Source organism: Struthio camelus, chromosome 4 (genome assembly GCF_040807025.1).
Source record: "Struthio camelus isolate bStrCam1 chromosome 4, bStrCam1.hap1, whole genome shotgun sequence".
Taxonomy (NCBI): Eukaryota; Metazoa; Chordata; class Aves; order Struthioniformes; family Struthionidae; genus Struthio; species Struthio camelus.
The window spans coordinates 47064435-47086627 of record NC_090945.1 but is presented as its reverse complement, the minus strand read 5'-3'; the positions used below and the strand labels follow the sequence as shown (position 1 = coordinate 47086627).

At 37.0% G+C, this 22193-nt stretch overlaps 1 protein-coding gene across 3 annotated transcripts in view; it reads left to right on the top strand.

Annotated features, from left to right (window-relative positions):
* The window catches only part of GLRA3 (glycine receptor alpha 3), a 256177-nt gene that overhangs the window by 226420 nt on the left and 7564 nt on the right, over nt 1–22193 (top strand). For 2 of the 3 annotated variants that reach the window (XM_068942519.1, XM_068942518.1), the window contains exons 6-9: nt 1323–1460; nt 12954–13168; nt 15261–15407; nt 19755–19874. In XM_068942519.1, the coding sequence (XP_068798620.1) occupies nt 1323–1460; nt 12954–13168; nt 15261–15407; nt 19755–19874 (620 nt within the window). The remainder of the gene's footprint in view (nt 1–1322; nt 1461–12953; nt 13169–15260; nt 15408–19754; nt 19875–22193) is intronic. The other variant, XM_068942520.1, reaches the window with a different exon arrangement.

The window sequence follows — 22193 nt, the reverse complement described above, 5'->3', positions numbered from 1 at the left end:
ACGAGGTCACCGAATATAGTAGGAGAAATGTTTATGTGTGCAAACCAGACATCTTATTTCCTTCACTGAAGCTCAGGAGTCCAGCATTTGTGGGCAGTGTTACTCTTAGAAAGTGCTGAACACTTTCTTACTGAAAGGCTAAAAGATATTTCCAGTTATCACTAACTTATTCTGATCAGCTTTTTAGCTTTGGACTAAAGCAGAGAAGAAACATAGCAAGGAAGCAAAATAAATGAGTGAAAGCTATATAATAAAGATGTAAAAATGATTCTATTTTTTCGTTGTGGTTCAAGCTATTACGCGGTTCAAGTGTACCCTTGTGGTTCTAGCTATTACAACAATAGAAGCTATTTAGATCTAGATTTCCACTTTAAAATCTCATTACTGTCCAAATCTATCAGATTCTGAGTAAGGCTTTAATGAAACCTGAATGAGAATAGGAAGGCCTTTTCACTTGTCATAACTGGATGAAATTTAATCAGAAAAAGTTTGGAAGGAGCTGCCAAGGATACACTGGAAGGTTAATACTCGACATATTCAGAGGAAGCAGAGCTATTTTCCTCAATGGTATCCGATGTACATACTCAGCTGAGAGAGGGAAACAGGAGGAAAGACTACCTGCCCTTCACAAAGTCTGGTCCTTGGTTAGTACTTCTACTATGGTTTTTATTGTTTTATTTAAACATATGCACCCAAGCATGGGGTTAAGGATAAATGCAGGAATCTGAACATTAAAACTGAATGCCTCTTCATATTATATTATTCTGGAGTCAGCTAATATGAAAAGATGATTACATCCAATTGTTTTTCTTTATTTTGTACCAGTTTCAGAGAAAAGTATTCTTTCAATTCAACTAACCGCACTCCTGTAGAAATTCTCATTCATTGTTCTTTTTGTGGGACTTATTTCAATTCCGTAAAACTATAAATAAAACTTTGACAATACACAATTTCACACCACATAAAATGAGAAATAGATTTGAAAGTAAAGGCCTGTTTATCCTTCATAAGCTGAGGAGGGTAGGGTTTTCAAAAGCACCCAAGAGAACTCAACGTTTTGTTCATTTTAGTGTTTTTGTTAGCTCTGCTGTCAGACTACTTGACTAATAGGATTTCACAAATGATCAAAAAACCCAGCTTTTTGTTCCTAAATCAGTATGGTTTAAAAGAGCAGATAAATGTTTTTTGTTTAACTGTTACAAGGACACCTGCTGTATTTTCTCATTTTATGACATTTATTTATATCATTGCTATTCGGAATGTCCCTGTTTTAAAAGTTAGCAGCTGAATTAGAGTTTATTTGCCTTTTTTTTTTTTTTTAGTTGGCTACACAATGAATGATCTCATTTTTGAATGGCAAGAAAAGGGAGCTGTCCAAGTAGCGGAAGGGCTCACTCTGCCACAGTTTCTGTTGAAAGAAGAAAAGGATTTATGCTACTGTACCAAGCATTATAATACAGGTAGGAGAGCATTTTGATGATTAAAACTGGAAAGACATTTCCTGTTATTTTGGAGAGGTCTCTTCTTTTAAATATTCTCACTGAACTTGCATGAAGATTAAAACACGCATATGCATTTTGCAGGATAGTGCATAATTAATAAAATAACTGGAACAATGAAACAAAATTAGTAAGCTTAAGAAAATACATAGCTGAAATAATTTGGAAGCAATTCAGTAATTTTTTCTTTTTGCAAGGGGTGCCATGGCCAGTCTATACTGTGGGACCTGAGGCACTGCCCGGATTGCGAGATTCGTACGCTTGCAGCGAGCTGTCCTGGCTCTGTGGAGCCGAGGCGGGAGACTCAACATAAACAGGGGCGGCTCCATAAAGAACATCCTGTTGCAATCAAAATTAAGGCAAAGAGCTTTTCAACACTGAGTTTATCACAGCTGCCATGACAGCCTAAGGGAGGGAAAGGATCCCTAAACTCTACTTAGAGTGCGGAGGTATTCACACTGACATCCTGAAGTGTTCCCTATAACAAATTGAGAACACCTGACACGCACCTTTACTGTACAAATACTAATATCTGGCTAATCCTCAAAAAGCTTCCTAAAATGGAGATCATATAACTTCTGTGAGGATAATTCTTTCACTAAAACATCTCTTTGTTAATCAGAGTACTGAAATTAACAGCATTTTTTCTTTTTTTACCATAGCCCCTGCAACAAACAAGAAAGCAAACTTTATTTTAATGATTTGTCTCTCTCTCTTTCTAATTATACAGGCAATCTCTGCTTTATTTTAAGGGCTCTCCTGCTTTTGTGCTGTTTTGACATGTGCCTATAACTGTACTTCTATAAGCTGTGCAAATTATATTATTAGAAGAACAATTGTGGTAGAAAGTGTTCTCTTCAGCTTTATAAAGTTCATTTGTGCAATGTAATATACCAAAAATCTCTTAATCAGGAATTAAAGCATTACTGTGGGACTTAATCTGATACTGAATGGAAACCTGTTGTAAAATGTCAGAATTTCTAGTGATTTCCAAACATCTCCCTAAAAAAACATTTGCTTTCATTAAAGGCTTAAGAAGCCATCACTTTACAATTCCCTGTGAAAAATCCATAATGTTTCTTTTTTCAATTATTTAAAAGTTTTGTTTTCATAATCTTGAACTGTTTCACTGCAATAAGGTAAAAAAAAAAAAGTTGATAATCTCAAATTAGTGTTATCGTTGTAAGAATGCTCCTAAGGTCAAACAGGACAACTGTCCGGAAATATTAATATGCAACAATATATTAAAATAATTTCAGATAGCCAAATTAGAACTCTACTTCATTTAAATAGCGCTCCTTTATCACAGTGAAGACAAGTTAAATATACTTTGACAGTTTTCTCTGAGAGTTTTTGCTAAAGTCATTGTATTTTAAACATTTTGATGTTGACTGAGACTTCATTTCTTCAGTATTTTTAAGCTACTACCTTTTCCTTCATAAATAAACAGGCTTGAAACATAGATTAAGATGGAATTAATTTTTATCCAAGCAGAAGTAGGAAAACATGCTAGACCAAGGCCTAACATGCTAGATGCTCCATGGCTTCCGCTTACACCTCCTGTGTTTGCCATTATGGCCCTAAATTGCAAAGGGAAGCGGGAGGAACAGATGTTAGTGACAGCATGTGAGGTCTCACGACTGTCAAATTGTGCCTACGGGCAAGTACATGTGCTTATCCCTGTGAACTGCTGTCACATTTAGCTGGAAGAAGGGATTTACTGTCATAACAAGAGGACAGCATGACTAACCATCAGTTTACCGTATTTCTGTATTGCTTTGGCCAAAAAGTGCATTTCTGTGGCCAAACAGGTGCTCTGAAACGTCTGTGTAGCCCACAGCCCTGAGAGAGCTGAAGTTCTGGCCCCTACTTAAAAACAGAACTGGGTTGTTTGATTTGTACTTAAAAGCGAGACTACTTACTAAGGCAGAAAAGCCTGGCAGCCTACATGCTGGGGCCAACCACACGCACCTGGACGCAGACTGTAAAAGACCTCAGCAAAGCGGGAGACAACTGCGCTGCTGGGAACCTGCCGCAGCTGGCGGAGGGAAGGGAGTGCAGCGCTCGGGGCCACCCTCCTATGCCCTCCCTGACCAAGCCTGCTTTCCCTTGGGGGGTCGTACTGGTCCCCAAAGAAGGCAGAACAAACTCTGCCAGGGCAAAACAGAAGGAAAAGCTAATTTGAGTCACGCAGGATTACATTCACTGTGACAGTCTCCTTTACATTATAATGCTCTTGTTCTACTCTGAGGTCGTGGGGGTTTTGTTTTTTTTATTTTTCAGTATGAAGTTAGCTTCACCAAATTCGAGGGGTCTGGTTTGGTTTCTGGAAGGTGGGAGTGCCTTTCGTTTCTCTGTTAGAACCTGCATTATTAACTACCCTGTGTAGGCTAGAAGACACTAAACATGATATTAAAAGACAACAACTTAGTGCTGCTTTTCCTCTATGACGCCATTCAGTATGTGATCACTAATACCCTTTCTCTAAAGCTCCCAAAACAAGATGCCACAGATCGATACTTCTTTAAGACAATCCACAAGGAACAAAACAAATCTTTTTTTTTTTTTTTTTAAATAAGTCTATTTCTCTGGCCCACAGGAGATTACATTAAAAGGGATTTTTAAAAGGATGTTAAGCAACTGCAGCTGGTATGCAGACAGTTACCAACAGTTTTCATTATGAACTTAGTTACATTACAGGATAATACAGATATCCTGTAAAAGAGAAAAAACAAAAGTCTCTGTGAAACAAATCAACACGATGCTTCAGCACAGTATTGGGAAACTCATCAGTGCATGTCTTATCAGTGCTTCATGCCCAATTGAAAGTGCATCTCTGTAACCATAGCTTGAAAAACAAACTGCTTCCAAATATAGGGCCATAACAGTTCACAGCATAATGGCTCATCAAGTCTTATGTTCTAAAGGGACACAACAACATCTCTGATCCCTTCGGCTGGCATTCACCAGTGTATCTGCAATGACAGATTTGGGAAATGAACCAAAATTGTAATAACCAGAAAAACCGTAATGCGAACCATTCGCACTACAAGAATGGTCTTGCTTTACCAAATTGTTTCCTTCACTTCCTAAGCCACATTGCTCTCCTGGGCTTGTATGCAACGCCTAGCTTTAATTTCAATCACAGGTACCAGTGGCTGCAAAGAGCCCAACATACAATGGCACAAATTCATACATCCTAACATTGGCTAGCAAACACCAGCTGAAATACTCTGAATACTCCAAATACTGACAGGTCTGACCTGGCTCTGTATGGGGCCATTTTCTGATACCTCTGTGTATTTACTGGGTAAGTCTGCTTGACTCCAGCAGGACATCTTCCTCTGACAAAGAGGAGACTGGGATTCTCAGCCTTGCTCCTACCAATATTTACATACTTTAAACATTTATTGAATAAAATCTCATCAGCTGTCCTGGAAGTAAAGACCTTACATACAAGTGTGCTTGCTATCTAGATTGCTACTAGATTCTCCTTAGCTTCTGCTTCTCCCCTCTTCGTTCTTGCTAATACAGCACAGCGTGTGACTAGCTTTCCACCTTGCAAGGACGCAATGGCGACTTGCATTCAATTTGGTATTTCCCTGGCTTCCAATCTGCAGAACTGCTACCTATCCAGTCCATCCCCAGCCTGCATGAGGTTACTTTGTTCCTGGTGCAAGACTGATTTGTTTGAACTTCATGAGGATGCTGCTGGTCTGTTCTTCCAGGCTACAGAGGTGCCTCTGAACAGCAGCTTGGCCCCTGTTTTGAGGGAGGTAGGAATTGTAAGTGTGAGTCTATTCAGCTGAAAAAGGAATAGTCATTCTTTTCCAAATAATTTTCATCTTGCTCTTACTATAGTCATTGATTATCCGTCTTATGCCAACAGTCAGCTTTATTACCTGCCCTGGGATTTGTTTCCAAGCAAGCTACCTAAAGTCTCTTTCTTCCTGAGTAACAACTTATGTATTGTGTAAATGACGGATGGCACAGATAGCCCCCTTCTTTCATAGACTGTGCCTTGAAAGAAAAATCAATCAGACATTACTACAGTCACTTTGTGAATCTTGGCTTTAGATACACAGATGCCAGCCATGTATTTCAGAACTTGGCTGGTTCTGCATCCCAGACATTCAAAAATCATCATTTCTAGCCAGGCTGCATGATCAAAGGTTCAGTCTGAATGTTTTATGATGAGGAAAAGTCAAGCATTTTCCAAGAAGTTTTTAACAGCAAAATATACTAAAATTGCAATTTATATTCCATTTCAAATTGCAAAGGTTTTCTGTAGACTGCGCTTAAGTGATTTTTTTTTACTTTATTTTCTTAGAGAGGTATGAAAATAATTTCAACTAACTTTATTTATATATAACCAATTTTATAGATATAGTCTCTTCAAACAATCAGCTTAGCCACACATACCACATGTACATACTTTATGGAACATACTGCTTGTTTAATAAATTTCATAAAGGGAAGGTGAAAGGGCAGAAGATATTTAGCAGTATTTCAGTAATAAGGAAAGCAGAGTGCATCTGAAATGACTGTTTAACATTCTGGGGGGAATAAAAAGGAAGTCTTTTTACTGAACAATAATAAACACAGCCAGATTGCTTGCCTAATGGCATCTGATAATGACTCAAACAGGAGAGGAAGTAAAAGCAGCAATTCTGGCTCAAGCACTGATCTTTTTTGATGTTAAAAGAGTAATGCCTGTCTTTTCATGGCCCCTGTCTTATTTCATTCCTTCCCTGGATTACAAAAGGCAAAAAGATACCACACTGATAACTATCCACTAGATAACAGACACAAAAATCAAACTCATTTGACAACTGGGTATAGCTGTATGTGTGCCACTGTCTATCTATCTACAGCACAAACCTTTGCCATTTTATTAGCACAATAGTTATGCTAATCAGATTTAGTTCATTAGAAAGTTTGGAAACTTTCTAATAGACTAAGCAGTGGAAAACAAGTAAGAAAATATTTTCAAAAACAACAAAGCCAGCCAGCCAAACTTCATTGCCTTTTTAAAAATCAAGATACCCCATATTCCTTTATCCCAATATGCAAATAAACTGAAAGACTAGCCACTCTTAAGAGTAGTATAGAATCCAACATGATTTGATAATTAGTTAGGAAAATGACAAGTTTTTTGTTTAAGTAAATTTCAACAGAATTTTAGACTTGCTGCAGATCAATACTTCTCATACATAGTGCCTACTTTCCTCCGAAAATTACTTTTTTGTTCAAAAATTGAGCTCCTAAAATTTTAATTCTAAAATTCTGCAGTACTGCCTCACAGGGAAGTCAGTTTATGTATTTCATGTTCCTTGTTCATGCTACCTGGTTGAAATTATGGTAGCTGCATAGTATGATCCATAACATGAGAGGTTAATTATGGTCTTATTTTAGCAGATGCAGACCAACCAGAAAGCACATCACAAAAAGGAGAAAGAAAAATGCTGGTGGTCTATGATGTATCATATTGAAAATACTTCTGTCTTCAGTCAGATAGTTCTTTAATTTGAACACAAAATTGTCCTCAGAAAGAATTAGCAGCATTAATAACTTTACAAAGAGATTGTTTCCTATTTGGTATTTTTTTCATTAATCCAGTTTCTTTGAGGACAGTTGGAGCAAATCCCTTCACTGTTACTAAAGCTAATAGCAGCCACTGCCATGATGATTTCATCCTGCATACTGAGTAACTTAAAACACTAAGGCCCATATATACATATAGGGGCACTTTAGGAAAGCCTTCAATTGACATGATGAAGGATTTGCTTTCAACATAGGACTAACCTAAACTTCACTTATCTAGCTTTCTACTATCCAGCACACTGGAACGTCCCATCACAGGATCAGACGAGTGCCAGAACAGGCCTTAAAAAGGGTTGGAAAAATGTCACTGAGAGTAAGACTATGATGGCCAGCAGTTAGATCACATTTGGTTGCAGCTGAACAGCCGTGTAAATGCCTCCCACCAAGTGTTCTCAGCATGGGTGCTATAGACATCTTTTTTGAATAAAGATTAGTCTTTTTTTCTCAATGGCAGCTATTTACAGAGAACTTGGGACTCCCAGGTATCAGTCATTAGAAAACTGTGAAAGTGCAGCAGACACCTACTCATGTGAACTCTAATTATTCAATCAAACAGCACCCTGAGAATTCCAATTTTTCAGCTATTTGTTCTGATGCTACCACTGGGATTACCATTACAGTGCATTAGAAATATACTTTCATTTAGTTCTATTTCTCCATTTAAGCTACAAGTACAGCCACAGCTGTACTTAAAACACTTCACAGCAGATCAGATATTAGCATTATCAATGACTTTTCTTATAACAAAAACTAGTCTACTGCTTACTAGAATCCAGTGTACACTAGTGGTATCAAGAACCAGCCCCTTCAGCAGATATCTCTGCATCCTACATGCATTAACAGTGGAATCTCTGCATGCTTAGTTCCTTATTTGTTCTTACTAATTCATTTTAAATTCTGCATTGTTATTCATTTGTAAGAATTTAGTAGTAATTTATTCATCATTATTAATCTTATCTTTACTAATTATTTCTCAGGCACACTATTTCCTTGGTTCAGTTTCCTATGCTGACTCTCCATTATGGAAACATTCTATATAGCTTCAGAAACTGCTACTCAGCCTTCCTAGGAATTGCTACCATTACCATGACCATGACATTGTATGGGTAAAGTAAGAAGAGCTCCCTCCAAGGGATATCTTAAGGGACGCCAGGAGGCGACAAATACATTCAAGTTCTACCAGCTAATCCCTCTGGAGCAATTTCAGGCAGATGAGACTCTGAAAAGAAGGATCCTTTAGGGCCTTACAGCTTCTATTTATGCTTGATTTCCCTTGCACATTCTGCACTCCTGGCAGTCCCCTCTAACCACACAGGCATACTGTTGCCTGCTTACCCCACTGCCTAAACAGCACCTGCCATGGCCAGAGGAGGGTGCACTGTGTGAAGGTGCCAAGGGGTGCCAAATTGCCATTTCTGCTGACTTCTCTCCTCAGATCACTCACAGGTGGCAGCAGCAGCCATGACCAACAGAAAGAACATATGGCCTACACACTAACACCCAAGAAAAACCGTTCAAGCTTTCTAGGGGAAAGAAAAATACAACAGAATGACTGGAATATACATGGAAATCATGGCAGCCTACAGTACTGCAGATCTAACTTGGTCACCAAAGAGCATGTATAAGAGAGGAAAATGCACCATTGTCTGCATTTATACCAGCAAGTTCACTTTGCATGCACAGGTACAGCCTTCAAGAAGGCAGCACTTTTAGTGCCTTTATCACCCTTGAATCCCCAGTTAGGCTGGACTTATAAAGTAAGAGCTTTAACTCTATTTCAGGAAAAAAAAATATTCTTCTTTTAGGAAACCTTCTCCCTATAGCAATGGCTGTTTTAATTTGTATTACAGAAATCTATCCATTTTATGGATTGTGTGCACATCTGTATTTAGCTCTAGCCTCACTGAAACCAGCAATATGCCTTAATTTGTTGCTTAGCCTAGGCAAAACCATACTACCACAAAGATTTCATATACTCTTCCTAGCCACTCTCCATGACAGTTACAGTGCATATCAGAAGGAACTAGAACTCACTGTTTATGTAGTGAGAATGAATTATTAGAGCAATCCTCTTAGTTGCTCTTCTGTCTCCTTCCCCAGCTGAGATGGAGGCATTTGATGCATCTGATGACTGAGTCTTCATCTGATGTCTAAGTTTGTCTCTTCTGATGCATTCAAGCATCCAGGCAAACAGCTTAAACCACAGCTAACTTGACTTTGAAATGGAATTCAGGACGAGGAACTGGGCCCACAGTGGGCTGCTGGTTTTAGCTGGGAAACAGCTCTGTTGGCTGCCTCCTAGCTGAAGCTCACATCTGCTGGTGCAAATGTTTCTTCTCTGTTTTGCTTCTTCAGTCAAGTTTATGCAGTGGTTCTGAGTTCAGTAAGGAAGGGCAGAAACTGATATCACCCTTCTACACTTAGCCAGCAACTGCTGCAACCACATCGATGAGACTTTCTTCTCTGCTGTCTTTCACTGGTGAGACATCCAATAATCAGCGCTCGAATAATGTAGAAAAAAAAGTGGCTACCTGTGTAGCCACAAGTCTTCCTTGGGAACTGCCATCTATTTGTGGTTAAGTTAATTTTTCAGTGTTACACTGGAACACAGAAGAGGATGAACACAGCAGTCTTGACTGGAAAACAGCAACTACAGCTGAAAGATAAGTCCCCAGGTTGATAGAATCCCACCAGTTCCTAGTGTGAACATATGACTGGCATGTCCATAAGCTCATTCTGTATAAGCCCAAGGCAGGGGACTAAGTCACACATTTAATGGAGTTAAGCAAAGATATTTTCCCATTTTAGGGCACTTTTCACTTTTTTTTTTTTAATCTTGGCTGATGAAACTTTTTATGTTTACGAAAATACTGAAAAAAAAATCTTTCCATCTAATTCTTCTGACATATCACTTGTTTCTACTTCTGGACTTTTTATAACCCCATCTCTCTTATCTCCCTTTTTCCTTGGCTACTGTATTTTCTATTTGCACCTCTTTCACTCAAACTCTTTCATTTAGCTAGGATTCTCTTGTCCACAGCTATTCACCCCTTCCTCCTCAGTTCAGGCAAACCTGATAAACTTGCAAATGTATAAAAATAATCCACATCAGAGCTAATATACTACTTATTACTCATGGTTTAGGACCATAGTATTTTTGTGCTGAGACCTCTGTGATAACTCAAGTCCACTTGAATACTCAGAAAAGAGCCTCAAGTGTCTTATCCCACCTTTCTATAGAGTACAAGCAATAAATAAGCAATAGTCTATAATTATTGACACTCCAGTTAGGAATACGTTATCCATTCTGAGGCTCCTTGTTTCCTCCCCCTAATTTGTTCTGAAAGGGGAACATGAGGCCCTAAAAGAAGAAAATGCTAAATTTTAATCCTTGCTGATGTGGGGCAATATTAAAATAGGTTGCAAGAAGCCTAGATTTGGTTAATACACTCCTGTCAGTCCTTACCACCATGACTTACTGGGATGTATGAGACCTGTCTTAATCTACCTGAAACTGGCTTTCCTATCCTCACTTTTTCACACCTCCTTGATTTGCTATTTTAGAAATTAACAGCACCTGCATAAACATTATAAAAGCATCCTTTTAAATAAAAGATTCTCTTCTATGTTTTACAGGAAGCGTTAAAAAGTTTCATTCCTAGAGTAGAAAAGGAATAAAGTATTTTACAGCCATGTTACAGTGGAGCATAGCCTGTCATGATCTAATTCAGATATTATACACACAAGAATGACAGTTCTGAGCTATGACTGCTAAAAATGACATACAAAACAGGTTTGAAGCTCCTTCTTATATGCTAAGAAAGGAGTTGTAAGGAGAAGAAAAATGGGGGGTCATAGCATATGGTATTGAAAGGAAAGGTTCTAAGTAAAGAATACAATCTGAGGAAAAAATATTAAACTGCTGAAAAGGAAGAGGCCAGTTCTGTCAAAGACCTTTGAATTAACAGAACAAATGTCACCAAAAAAGAAAACTTCAGGGTAACGACCACCTTGAAATAAGAATATTATTCTGACAAAGGCCAGAGAGCGCAGAATTGCAAATAGTTATCTGGGATGCACCAAACTGCTAAATAAAAGAACGTAACACTTAGCATTTTGAAGGGAGAAGGACCGGGGGGAAAGGGAAGGGAATCCTGGCGCTTTTTGAAGTAAACAGCAAAATTCTCATTCACTTTGTTAAATCAGAACTTCATTCCTTGATTGAAAAAGAGAGAAGTTTTGAAGTTGGAGCAAGAGATGGATGAGCCAGTATTTGGGCCACAGATTTCAGGAGTGTAGGATTCAGAAAATGCAGGCAAAGAGATTAGGAGTGAAACTAATAAATGAGCTGGTCCTCCTAATTTAGAACTCCTAAATTCTGTCACGTCATCTTGAAATTGAAAATGTGCAACTGACTGGATTTCCCAACCACTGTCTTTCTAAACATGGACATTGTTGAGTTACTCAGCAAAATAAAAATTTCACACAATGACAATTGCTATGACATCACAGAAAAAAATTACGGCTTCACAGGCCCCACTACTAAGAAAATAGTATATTTAAGAAATATATTTCCAAGCACTTATTTTGCCTAGAGTAAAAATATTTTAGCTTGGCTTTATCGATCTGAAACTCATTTCTGAATTCCAAACATTATTGCTGCAGTATAATATACTATATGAATATAGGACAAGCAGATAAATAAATTTGATACATATATTTTGTTAATATGATAAATACGAAAGCACTGTTAATGTGGAACATTCTGTTATAGAATGGCATTTTCATATATAAAGACAGATTAGGAAAATATCTGTTAAAAATTACTGAAAAATGCAGTTTTTGAGAAACTTCATACTAATTGAGAAATAACTACATTGTTTTCCATGTTAAATTTAGAATTAGTAAATTCTTTCTTTCAAACAAGTACAGAAATCTGATGTATATGTACTTCTTACTTTGTGAAAATGTTTCACATATACACTATTTTGTTACTAACAGTATTGCATTCAGCACCATTCATATCTGAGTAATATCACTGAGAAGAAAGAAACTAATGAATGCGGATCAAGATCAATGAAGTAGTCTATTGCTTACATGGTAAAAAGTAGCCTGGATGAGAGAAAACACTAGTTTTGTAAGTTGCGGCACTTCTATGAGCAAACAACATATTTTTCTGCTCTGTTAACAGTTAAATCAGTGGGAGCTGCTGGATGTGCAATACTTGGAAAAATTAGTCCACTCAGTCAGTTTCCTGAAGTAGCCTAATTCCACATCCTCTATTTCTCTTTGAATCTCAGTCAATGTATTTTGAAGTTGGAACATCTGAATAGGGATAAAAGGGGATATTCAGAACAATCTCTTGTTGATAACCTAATGCCCACACTGGTCTTACAACATTTTCCCCCAATTCATTGTATTTAAAAAACAAACTGAAGGTTAAAATTGAATCAAAAGATAAAGATTTTATACCATGGGAGAGTAAGCCTTTTCTTTGCAGACAGTAGTATTTCCAAATAATAAGTAGGATAACAAATATGATACCACAGAGCAACTTTTCTGTGGCAAAATGATTTGTTTCTGTCATCTCTCTGTTTTTATAAGGAGCGAAGGGTTCCTGAGCTCATGAAATTCTTAAATTTTCAATTCTTCAGTTACACTTTCTTTTCAGTAGATACTCCCATCGTAATGGGAAGCGTATACATTACAAACCACTAAAGTGAAATCAAAATATTCATCATTCACTGAGGAACAAATATATTTGACATTGCTTAAATTCTTTAGTGTGCGCTGGATGTTGACAGTAATGAACGTTCTATTTCAATTAAATATTTTCTTTGTTATAACAAGGAAAGTTTACATGCATTGAAGTCCGATTTCACCTGGAAAGGCAAATGGGTTACTATCTCATCCAGATGTACATACCAAGTCTCTTGATCGTCATTCTCTCCTGGGTGTCATTTTGGATCAATATGGATGCAGCTCCTGCCAGAGTGGCTTTAGGCATAACAACTGTACTGACCATGACAACACAAAGCTCAGGCTCACGAGCATCACTTCCAAAGGTAGGCAGAATTTCCTCTGTTTGCGCTGCATTAGTACAAAGTGATAACGCTATTTGACAAAAACATTTCTAGTTACTCTCTCGATATCAGCTCTGATTATTAGCATATAAGTATTTTTTGAAGGAAAGGAGATAAATCACTTTGAAATATTTAGGGGTTTTTTGAGCTACCAATCAATTATACACTACTTCTCTCCTGACTCAACTATTTAGCCAAGTTCATATCTCCTACAATTCCATAAAACTCAGCAAGGGATGAAAGCAGGAAGTTATTCAGTACTACATATATGCTACTTTTGCTTTTGACTAGCTTATCCTTTTCTAAATCCTAATATCTGATGATGTGCTAGCAAATATGATGACCGGTCATAGATTCAGATCTGCTGTTAGTCATCTTGCTTGTCCAGAAACTGCCTACATTATGAATTTATCCACAGTAATTAATGCCTAAATTACAAACGTAGTCAATTCCTCCTCTTGATTCTCAAAACAAAGTTGTTTGCCTAGCCACAGAACAGCTGTTTCCATCCAGTCAGCTGTTCTAATGCAGCAACTGCTACATCTATTCTTTATTTTGACTACTCCCTCACTTTTACTTGCTCACAATATAGTGAGCACACTTGATAAGAGTGAAGGAACAAAAACAGGTATAATCCTAAAATATGTAAAAAATGCATTTTTTAGATCAACAAATAGATACGGTGGAAATGGTCAGACTGGGCCATTATATAAAGCTAAACCATGTCATCTGTCATAGCTGAGAATGTAGTATACCAGATGGAGTGACCAAGCATCCCATTTTAATGAGATAATCCCTCTCTCAAGAGGGAGCCTGGGAAAGTCATCCATTCTTAGCACCATAACAAATAAAGGAGACTCTTGCTTTATGAACAGTTAAAAAAGAAAAAAAGTGAAGCTAAATAGGTTCCAAATAAGTGTATAAAGAATGGTTCACTACACAATGTAAATAGTTTAAAGTATATTTCTGTGATTAACTTTTTGAGTCTCCTGACCTGTCATTGCTTTAAATACTTTCTTTTGTATTGCAAGGGTTATTCCTTTACCATCTTCATGTGCCATTGCACTGAATGGAAATAGAATAGAATAATATAGAATAAAAATACATAAGTTACACTTCTATATTAGCTCTAATACTGTATTTTTAGGTTGGCTGAGTAGCATTTTTTTTAACTAAAACAGAAATCCCTAACAGGTGAATATGCTTTGCACTTCAAATACATTGACCCTGTAACATCTGAATGTAGCATTGACAGATGAGAAAATTGAACACTATAGAAACTCAGAAAAGCAAGAACGTACCAACAAGTTGCTAGAGATGTTTTTGTCATATTTTTGAGGCCTGATGAGGCCTGAGGCCTACATTGAATGATAAAGCTGTTGCACACAGATGTACCTTATCTTGTAAAGGATACCGCTCTTGCACACTGAGAGAGAACAGGTTCTACTTTCCCAGTACAGAATATATCCTGCACTTGAGCTTCACAATAATGAAGGACTGCAGTGAGCTCCTCTATTCTGCAACTGATTTTCCATACTTCTACTGTGTCAAAATTACAGGACTAGTTTGAAAGCATATCTTTGTTTTACCATGCCTATACTAGCAGCGAATGAACATGTCAGAGTTCTCTATCTCCCTTCTTCAAGGTAATTTCTCTGCCAGGAGCTTTAAATCAGACTCTTCACAACAGGAGAATTCCCACTGGTCCCACTACAAGCTATTCTCTAATTCCTTAGTATCATTCACTTATTATATTGGGAGAAATGGAACAGCATATGTTTCTTGTGGATTATTCAGTTTATGATTATTCAGTTTACAGTACATTAAGATGTAAACGAGGTAAGACATAAATAAATACTTGTGAAAGGATATATTTAAAAAAATAAAATTTAAGGTGTACAGATTGCATTGTTGGCCCTCTTATTATCTAGCTAACTTTCATGTTAAGTTCTGTTTGATCAAAATAGTCTTGAGCTCTGGAGATACTAATGCACTTCCCCCTGACATTATGAAATACTAAACTCCACATCTGTGTTTTTAACATTTTCAGTCTTCTGCTCTATTTTCTCCATAGGTGTCATATGTCAAAGCGATTGACATCTGGATGGCTGTGTGTCTGCTCTTTGTATTTTCTGCACTTCTGGAATATGCAGCTGTAAACTTTGTGTCAAGGCAGCATAAAGAACTTCTGCGATTCCGCCGGAAGAGGAAGAAGAACAAGGTAAAACTAGCAGTATTAACAACTCTGAAGGATAGTCAAAGGAATTGATTTATGCCAGGATATAGGTTTTACTTGGTAAACATAGTGCTGTTTAAAGGGGCTGTATAAATAAAATGGCAGCACAGAATGAAATCCACTCTAGGTAGAGGGTCACTACAAGGACTATGCATTGCATAAATCGAATCTGAATTTTTGAAAGAGGGATTAAGAGGGATTTAAATGAGGCATGGGCCATGTGGGAGCCATCTGCACAGGCATGAATTTCACTCTGTTAGAAGAGTAAGATTATTCTTCAGAGAATGACTGTTGCTGGTACATGCAGCATGTTGTACTGCACTGAGATTCAACCAAAAATATTTCTTAGCTTGTTTCTAGAGTTCAGTTCAAAGTCTTAACAGCTGTGTTTCATGTAAATATTTTTAATATAAAAATCACTTTTTCAATTATTTTTTTGGTGGAAGAACAAACATTTTACTTTACAAGGCTAACTGAGGAAGATTTTTTCCTTCTGTCATATTAACTGACTTTAGTGTAAATTGTTCATACAATTAGTAAGGGATTTTAATGGAGCAATGGATATTAATATTTATTTTATAGCTGAAACTATCTAGACTACTTGTAAAATAAGTCACTGCTAATGTTGTATAAAGTCAAGCAATTGAGGCTAGAAATTTAAATTCTGAAGTCAGTTAAATCAAGCATTATGCATGACTCCTACTTCAGATTTTTCCAATAAAAAATATTTCTCCAACCCACTCATTAAATAGGTACCCACAACTGATGTCATGCAGAATCTTTCCCTAGCTTTCAGTCACTATCTAGAACATAGCCATGGACCAAAGTATGACTGTAGTAAGGAGTGACACATGACTCAGTTCAACCATCTTCCGTTCCTGAAAACTTACCTCAATTTACTGCTTGTATCACAATGAAAAGTTACTTAACAGCTTGTTCCTTCTGCTTACAAGATAGTTAAAATATATAACTCTGTAAAGCCTATCTAGCAGCTTCTGCTAGCAAGACTCTGTGTGAAGAATGGCTTTGTAATGCAGGCTAGACGGTCATATGAAAATGACATTTTCACACATTTGTCTCTTCCTGCGTGTCAAGCCCTAGCCTTGCTCAGATGCACAGACACACTCACCTACCACAGCTTAGAGCATGGTCCAGACGGCAAACATACCTGCGTTCTGCATCTGTCCCTGTGAAAAACGTGCTCTTTTTCCTTTTAGCTGACAGCAGCAGAAAACACACTTTCTGAGATACGCAAGAGGAAAGCCGCATGTTTGTGACGGGGTGTTTATTTTTGAACTATGGCAGCTCTCAAGAAGCTGCTTAAAAGTCTGGAGTGCAGGGAATGGGCCAGGCAGAGGTGGATTACCGGGCAGGGGGCAGGTGAGCCAAAACCAAGGCTTCATGTATCAAATATAAACAGCTGTGTTGAGTGATATGTTACGTGACCATGCCTTTAGTCCCTCCTTTTGTTCCACCACATACTATAGTGATTCACTTTATTCAACTCAAGCAATGTCTCGTCACTATGTTGAATACAGCCTGATCATTATAACCACGGGGTCAGAGCCTGGCAAGTACTACTGCCTTTCTTCTTTAGAAGCAAAAGAAATATATTTCCAGCCCTCTTTTAGCAAGACGTCAGACTCGCTAAAGAAAGATACTTCTTCAGCAATCACTATCAATCACGTTTCGCCTTAGAGGCATTTGAGGAAAGATCCACAATATACAAAGCACGTTTAAAAGAAGCCTGCTTAAAAAGGGTATGCAATCATCACATCGCAACATGACATCATGGTATGAATTAGCAGTCCTTATTCTAATTTTATACTTCCTTTGACAGTCTTCTAACTTCATGGTAGACTGCCTGCTAGACTTAAGTATAACTTAAGGAGTGGACTTACAGACACCAACGTCTATAGTAAAGCATCAAATACTCCCCTTAGATACTGAAGGATGAAGATATGTATTCAATGATTTTCATGATAATACTAATAGATATATAGCTAACATACCTAGCAAGTATAGAGAAATCAATGTCATGATACCATTTGTTGGTTAGCTAATCAAGTATTCTACCATTATGACATTTCCTTACTGCCCATATTCTCAAGGCACACAGTGAGAAAAGCAAAAATGCTAGCTACTTTTAAAGAGAGCTGAACTGTCAATTTTAGATTTTTTACTTTTACTTTTTGTTGTGATTTTGAAAGATTTGCTTGGAACAGATTTCACATTTACTGTGTTTTTAAATAACATTTGCTTTGTTATAGAAGTAGTGTTTATTTTCAGCATGACCAAAACATTTTTTTTTCCATCTTCAGAAGTTGTTTGCAACTTGCACGCAGAAAGGACAGTAGGTCCTTTTAATTGCATCTGTAGGCTAATAGCAGAAAATTCTAGCTGCTGTGGCCTATACTAATTCCAAAAGAGTAGACCACAAAAAGGAAATTTTAAGAACTGGATAGAAAACTAATTTTCCATCTTATTAAATTTTCCAATTTTTCCCCCCTTTCCTTCTCCCTGAACAATGACTTCTGCATCAGGATAAAACAAATGTCTTGAAACATTCATTTTTTTCCAAATACTATATAGAAAGTGAGAGACCAATTCAGCCCACAATAGCACATAACCTTGTAGCTAAGGAAGGCACTCCCTGGCATTGCCTAACAAGAGCCTTGAGCACGAGTTTCCTACAACCCAGGTGAGGCTATGGAATATTTTGGTTTTTCCTCCCTACTTCTACAAGTTTCATAAAGAGACAGTTTTCTCTGCAGAAATTTACCCAAAAATGATTTGTGAAAGGTTATGATTTTGACAAATAGACATTCTTCTGACAAAACAAATTGAACTGAAGGATTCTTGACTGACTCCAGTTTTGTGTACAGATGGAGCTCCTGACCAGAGTTAACCTTTTAGAATCGACCCTCTCAGGCTCTAGAGACAGCTCAGCTAATTTTTTCTCTTTTTTCTCAATGTTTTATTAAACCATTGTCTGCCTAGCAAGTATACTAGAAACACTATAGTATAGAGATTTTATCTCTTCAAAAAAATTTGGATCATATCCTAAACCCTCTGGTATACAAATAATAACTGATGTTTTATGGATCAAAGCAAGCAGTTTATAACTGAGCAGCTCAGTTATAACTGAGTTAATAACTAGCCTTCCTTACCACAAATGCTGTTATTTGCTCACCACAATTTCTAACATGAAATCCATGCCCTGGGATGCTAAGTCAAGATATTTATGTTGCATTTCTCTTTTGTCTTTTTCAGTCAGCTACTGTAGCTCATGATTATAAAGTTCAGTATGTTTTGTGATCCATAAATTCGCATTCTTCTTCCCTGGAAATTCTCCTAATAAGTTCATATAGTTTCCCCAAAATTGTGGTGTTTCCAACATGAAGCCTAACAGTTGTGAGCAGCAGAAGCATCAGGTGTCATATAAGCTATACACTCGTTTATCCAAATTAGTTTGTTATTTGACTTTTTGACAACAGCATAGTGTTCACCCATATCAAGATTGTGACCTTCCCTAATTCCCAGGTCCTTGTAACTGACTCAAGGATTCCAAATAATTTAAAGGAAAATTAATCTTTAGAGGTCAAATTCAATTCCTACAGAATTAACAAAAATTTGTAATTGATCTGAGGGAGTCTGGGATTGTGCTATATATATAGTAATAAATAAAAATAATTATTGCAATATTACATGCAAACTATTCATTGCTATTTTCCAATAGGCATAGGAGACTTTTCAGAAAGTGTCTAGTTTCTTTATGGTTACACAACTGGCATAATAAATCCTGAGAACAGTGAAGTTTCAGTTGCCAACCTTTGACTGCATTGGATAGTCATTCTTTATATGATCCATAAATCTTTGCTTTGTTTGGGAAAGAAATCAGGCCAAAGAACTCATCAATTTCACAAACACTGCCGTACTGATCTGCTGGAAATATTCTTTCAGAATGAATAGATATTAATTATTCACTTAAAGTTATGCTCTCTTAGGTCCTTGAAAAAGAAACAGAAAAAATGGTAGAAGTCATATAGGGAAACGTTTATGGATGTTGTTTTTCTTGGATGCATTTCCACTGTTCAAGAAGCAAATATTAATTGTATACACATACTGAAAAACACTTTGATTGTAGATTACCTTTTAGTATAAAATATTTACTTTTCAGGAACAGTCAATCTTATAATTCTATTTTCAAAAATCTAAAGATCAAAGCATCTTTAGTGAGGAAAATAGACATGCAAACTAGATTGATTTAATGATAATCACACCTCTTTTCTTTTGTTTTCTTTTTGGTCAACCCATCCGTTTTGATGAAAGTATTTTGAGGGAGTTCTTGATGGAAATGAAATGAATGAATCATTGCAGCATAGCAATGGCTTGAGATGTGCAGGACGTATAGACGGGACTTTGCCTCAAATCTACAGTACAAATTTAAGGGTAAACTATGTAGAAGATGTCCCATTTGTCATAATGTGACACCCGATCATTAACAGAGGCCCTGTCCTTTTGTCTGAACTAACGTCTTCCCATGTGGATTCCATAAACCTTCATTACTACCTGTATGTGATGACGTGAAATGTTAAGAAAGGTACCTGTCTTGTTAATTTCATAATCCATACAGACCTTTTAAAATCCAGATTAAAATATAAGATTAAATTGTAATTTCTGCAGCTAAAAAGGAACACTAACACCAGTTCTAGGAGAAATCAGCTGGTACCAGATAAATATTTAAAACTAGGCTGTTTGTAGTGCAAAATAATTCAGTAATGCTTTTCTTCTCAAAAATTAACAGTAAAAAAATTAGTATTCCAAAAAGCTAAGTCTTCAAATAAATCCTCAATAACCTACAGTCAAAAGGCTACAAGAGATATTTTCAGCAATTATGCATATTATTCCTCGAGAGAAATTAATTACTAAATACATATACAGAAAATAGCATATTCACAAGCCCACAGAAATTGAAATCTATTATTTGATTGCTGAATATTTTATAGAACAATATTGATATGAAAAATAAACCAGGTGAAATTATTCCCTTCAAGCCACCAAAAATTCTAATTTTCTAAATAAAAAGCTGTTATCTAAATGTATTAGCATTTTTTATTATAATTTTAATAGAAGCAATAAAACATTTAAATGTAGCTGTACGTTTAATAATATTCAAACTGTTAGCTGCTAGGCAATATGTGTGAAAACCACATTCGTATTAAAACTTTACTAAAATCTTTATCAATAATAAATATGGAGTCATTCATTTGCTTTTCCTTAGTGATGACATACTAAAGAAATACACAAAAGAAAAAAACAGCTTCCTTATAACATCTTAAAGGAAAGTTTTCATCTTGAATGCAATGGACTTTGAGGAAGACATTCCAGGTTGTCCAGGTTCTGTGTCAAGATACACAGGATACTCCCAATAGACAGATAGATAATCCCAGCAGCTGTGGACTGAGAGAGATGTATTTTCAAATGTATTTCTAGGCAAAAAGGAGGACTCTAGCCAAGTCATGTTAGGAAAAGAAATGGGGCATCACTGTCACTTTATACAAAGGGCTTTGAAAAAGCACTCAAAAGTTAATTTCATTAGCAATAGTCCCTGCATCTCACCTGCTGTGCAGGAGCACCCTCAGACACAAGCCTGAGGCTAAGTAAATGATTTTTCTGCATTGCTGATCTACTGGAAAACTTGCAGAACTACCCCTTGGCTGTTCCAGCTGGTACCTCAGCAGAAAGGCGGGGGGCTGCCTGGCATGCTGCCATGCTCTCAGGGGTGCCCTTCTCTGCCTATCCACTAGCTCGAGCGCTTTGGCCAGACTTAAGCAGGCTCCAACCATCCCGCTTGCTCCCATGACATCCAACAGACACGGGGCAGAAGAGAGAGACTCGGAGAAGGACTTCCACATCACTGCCTCAGCAACACAGGATTTCCAAGCAGCCTGCTCACTGACTAAATTCAGGATATCTGCAAGTAAAAAATAAGCAGAGACCTGGGCTTTAAAGCCACTCTTGGAGATCGCTCAATTCAGGCAAGCACAGCACAGGGCCAGTAAGGCCACAGTGCACTGCCTCATCCTGAAAACACATCCAGCTGAGAGCTGCTACTCAGTACAGTTACCACATAATCATTCTGAGCCAGAGAAGTTCCAAGCACCGTTTTCTCGAGAAGCATGAAAAGATTTAAACCATGAATCACAGTTCTTTGCCCATACCAAGGAGTTTAGTGTCGACTCTAGAATAATCCTCTTGGTCTATGTATTTGTAACTTCTGCTAACTGGAAGTGTTACAATAAAGATACTATTTCCCATTTTTTTTTCCTCACAAAAATGTGAGGAGAGGCACAGTACTGTAGTAATTCCTCCTTTGTTTTATCACGTCATCAAAAAATCATCCTATCATTTTGTATTTCTGTTGCTCATCTCCACATTTAAGTCAGTCAGTGCTTTTTCTTCCCCTTTTACTTTGATGTTATTTTTCATTACTTTTGGTTTTATAGAAGTATTCTAATACAAGGTTGAAGTATAGGGGTTTCAGTGATCTGTTAGCCTAGAAGGTTATTCAATTTACACACGTGAAAAACTACGTCGGTTGGGTGATAACTACAGCAGTGCTGGATGCTCGTGGTGTTTGCCAACTAGTTCACTTCAAACATGAATTTATTTGCATTTTCTTGTAGATAATTAATTCAACCAATATTGATAATAAAATTTGTAGGATTTTTTTAAAAAACAAATGAAATTAACAATGATTTTTCTAGT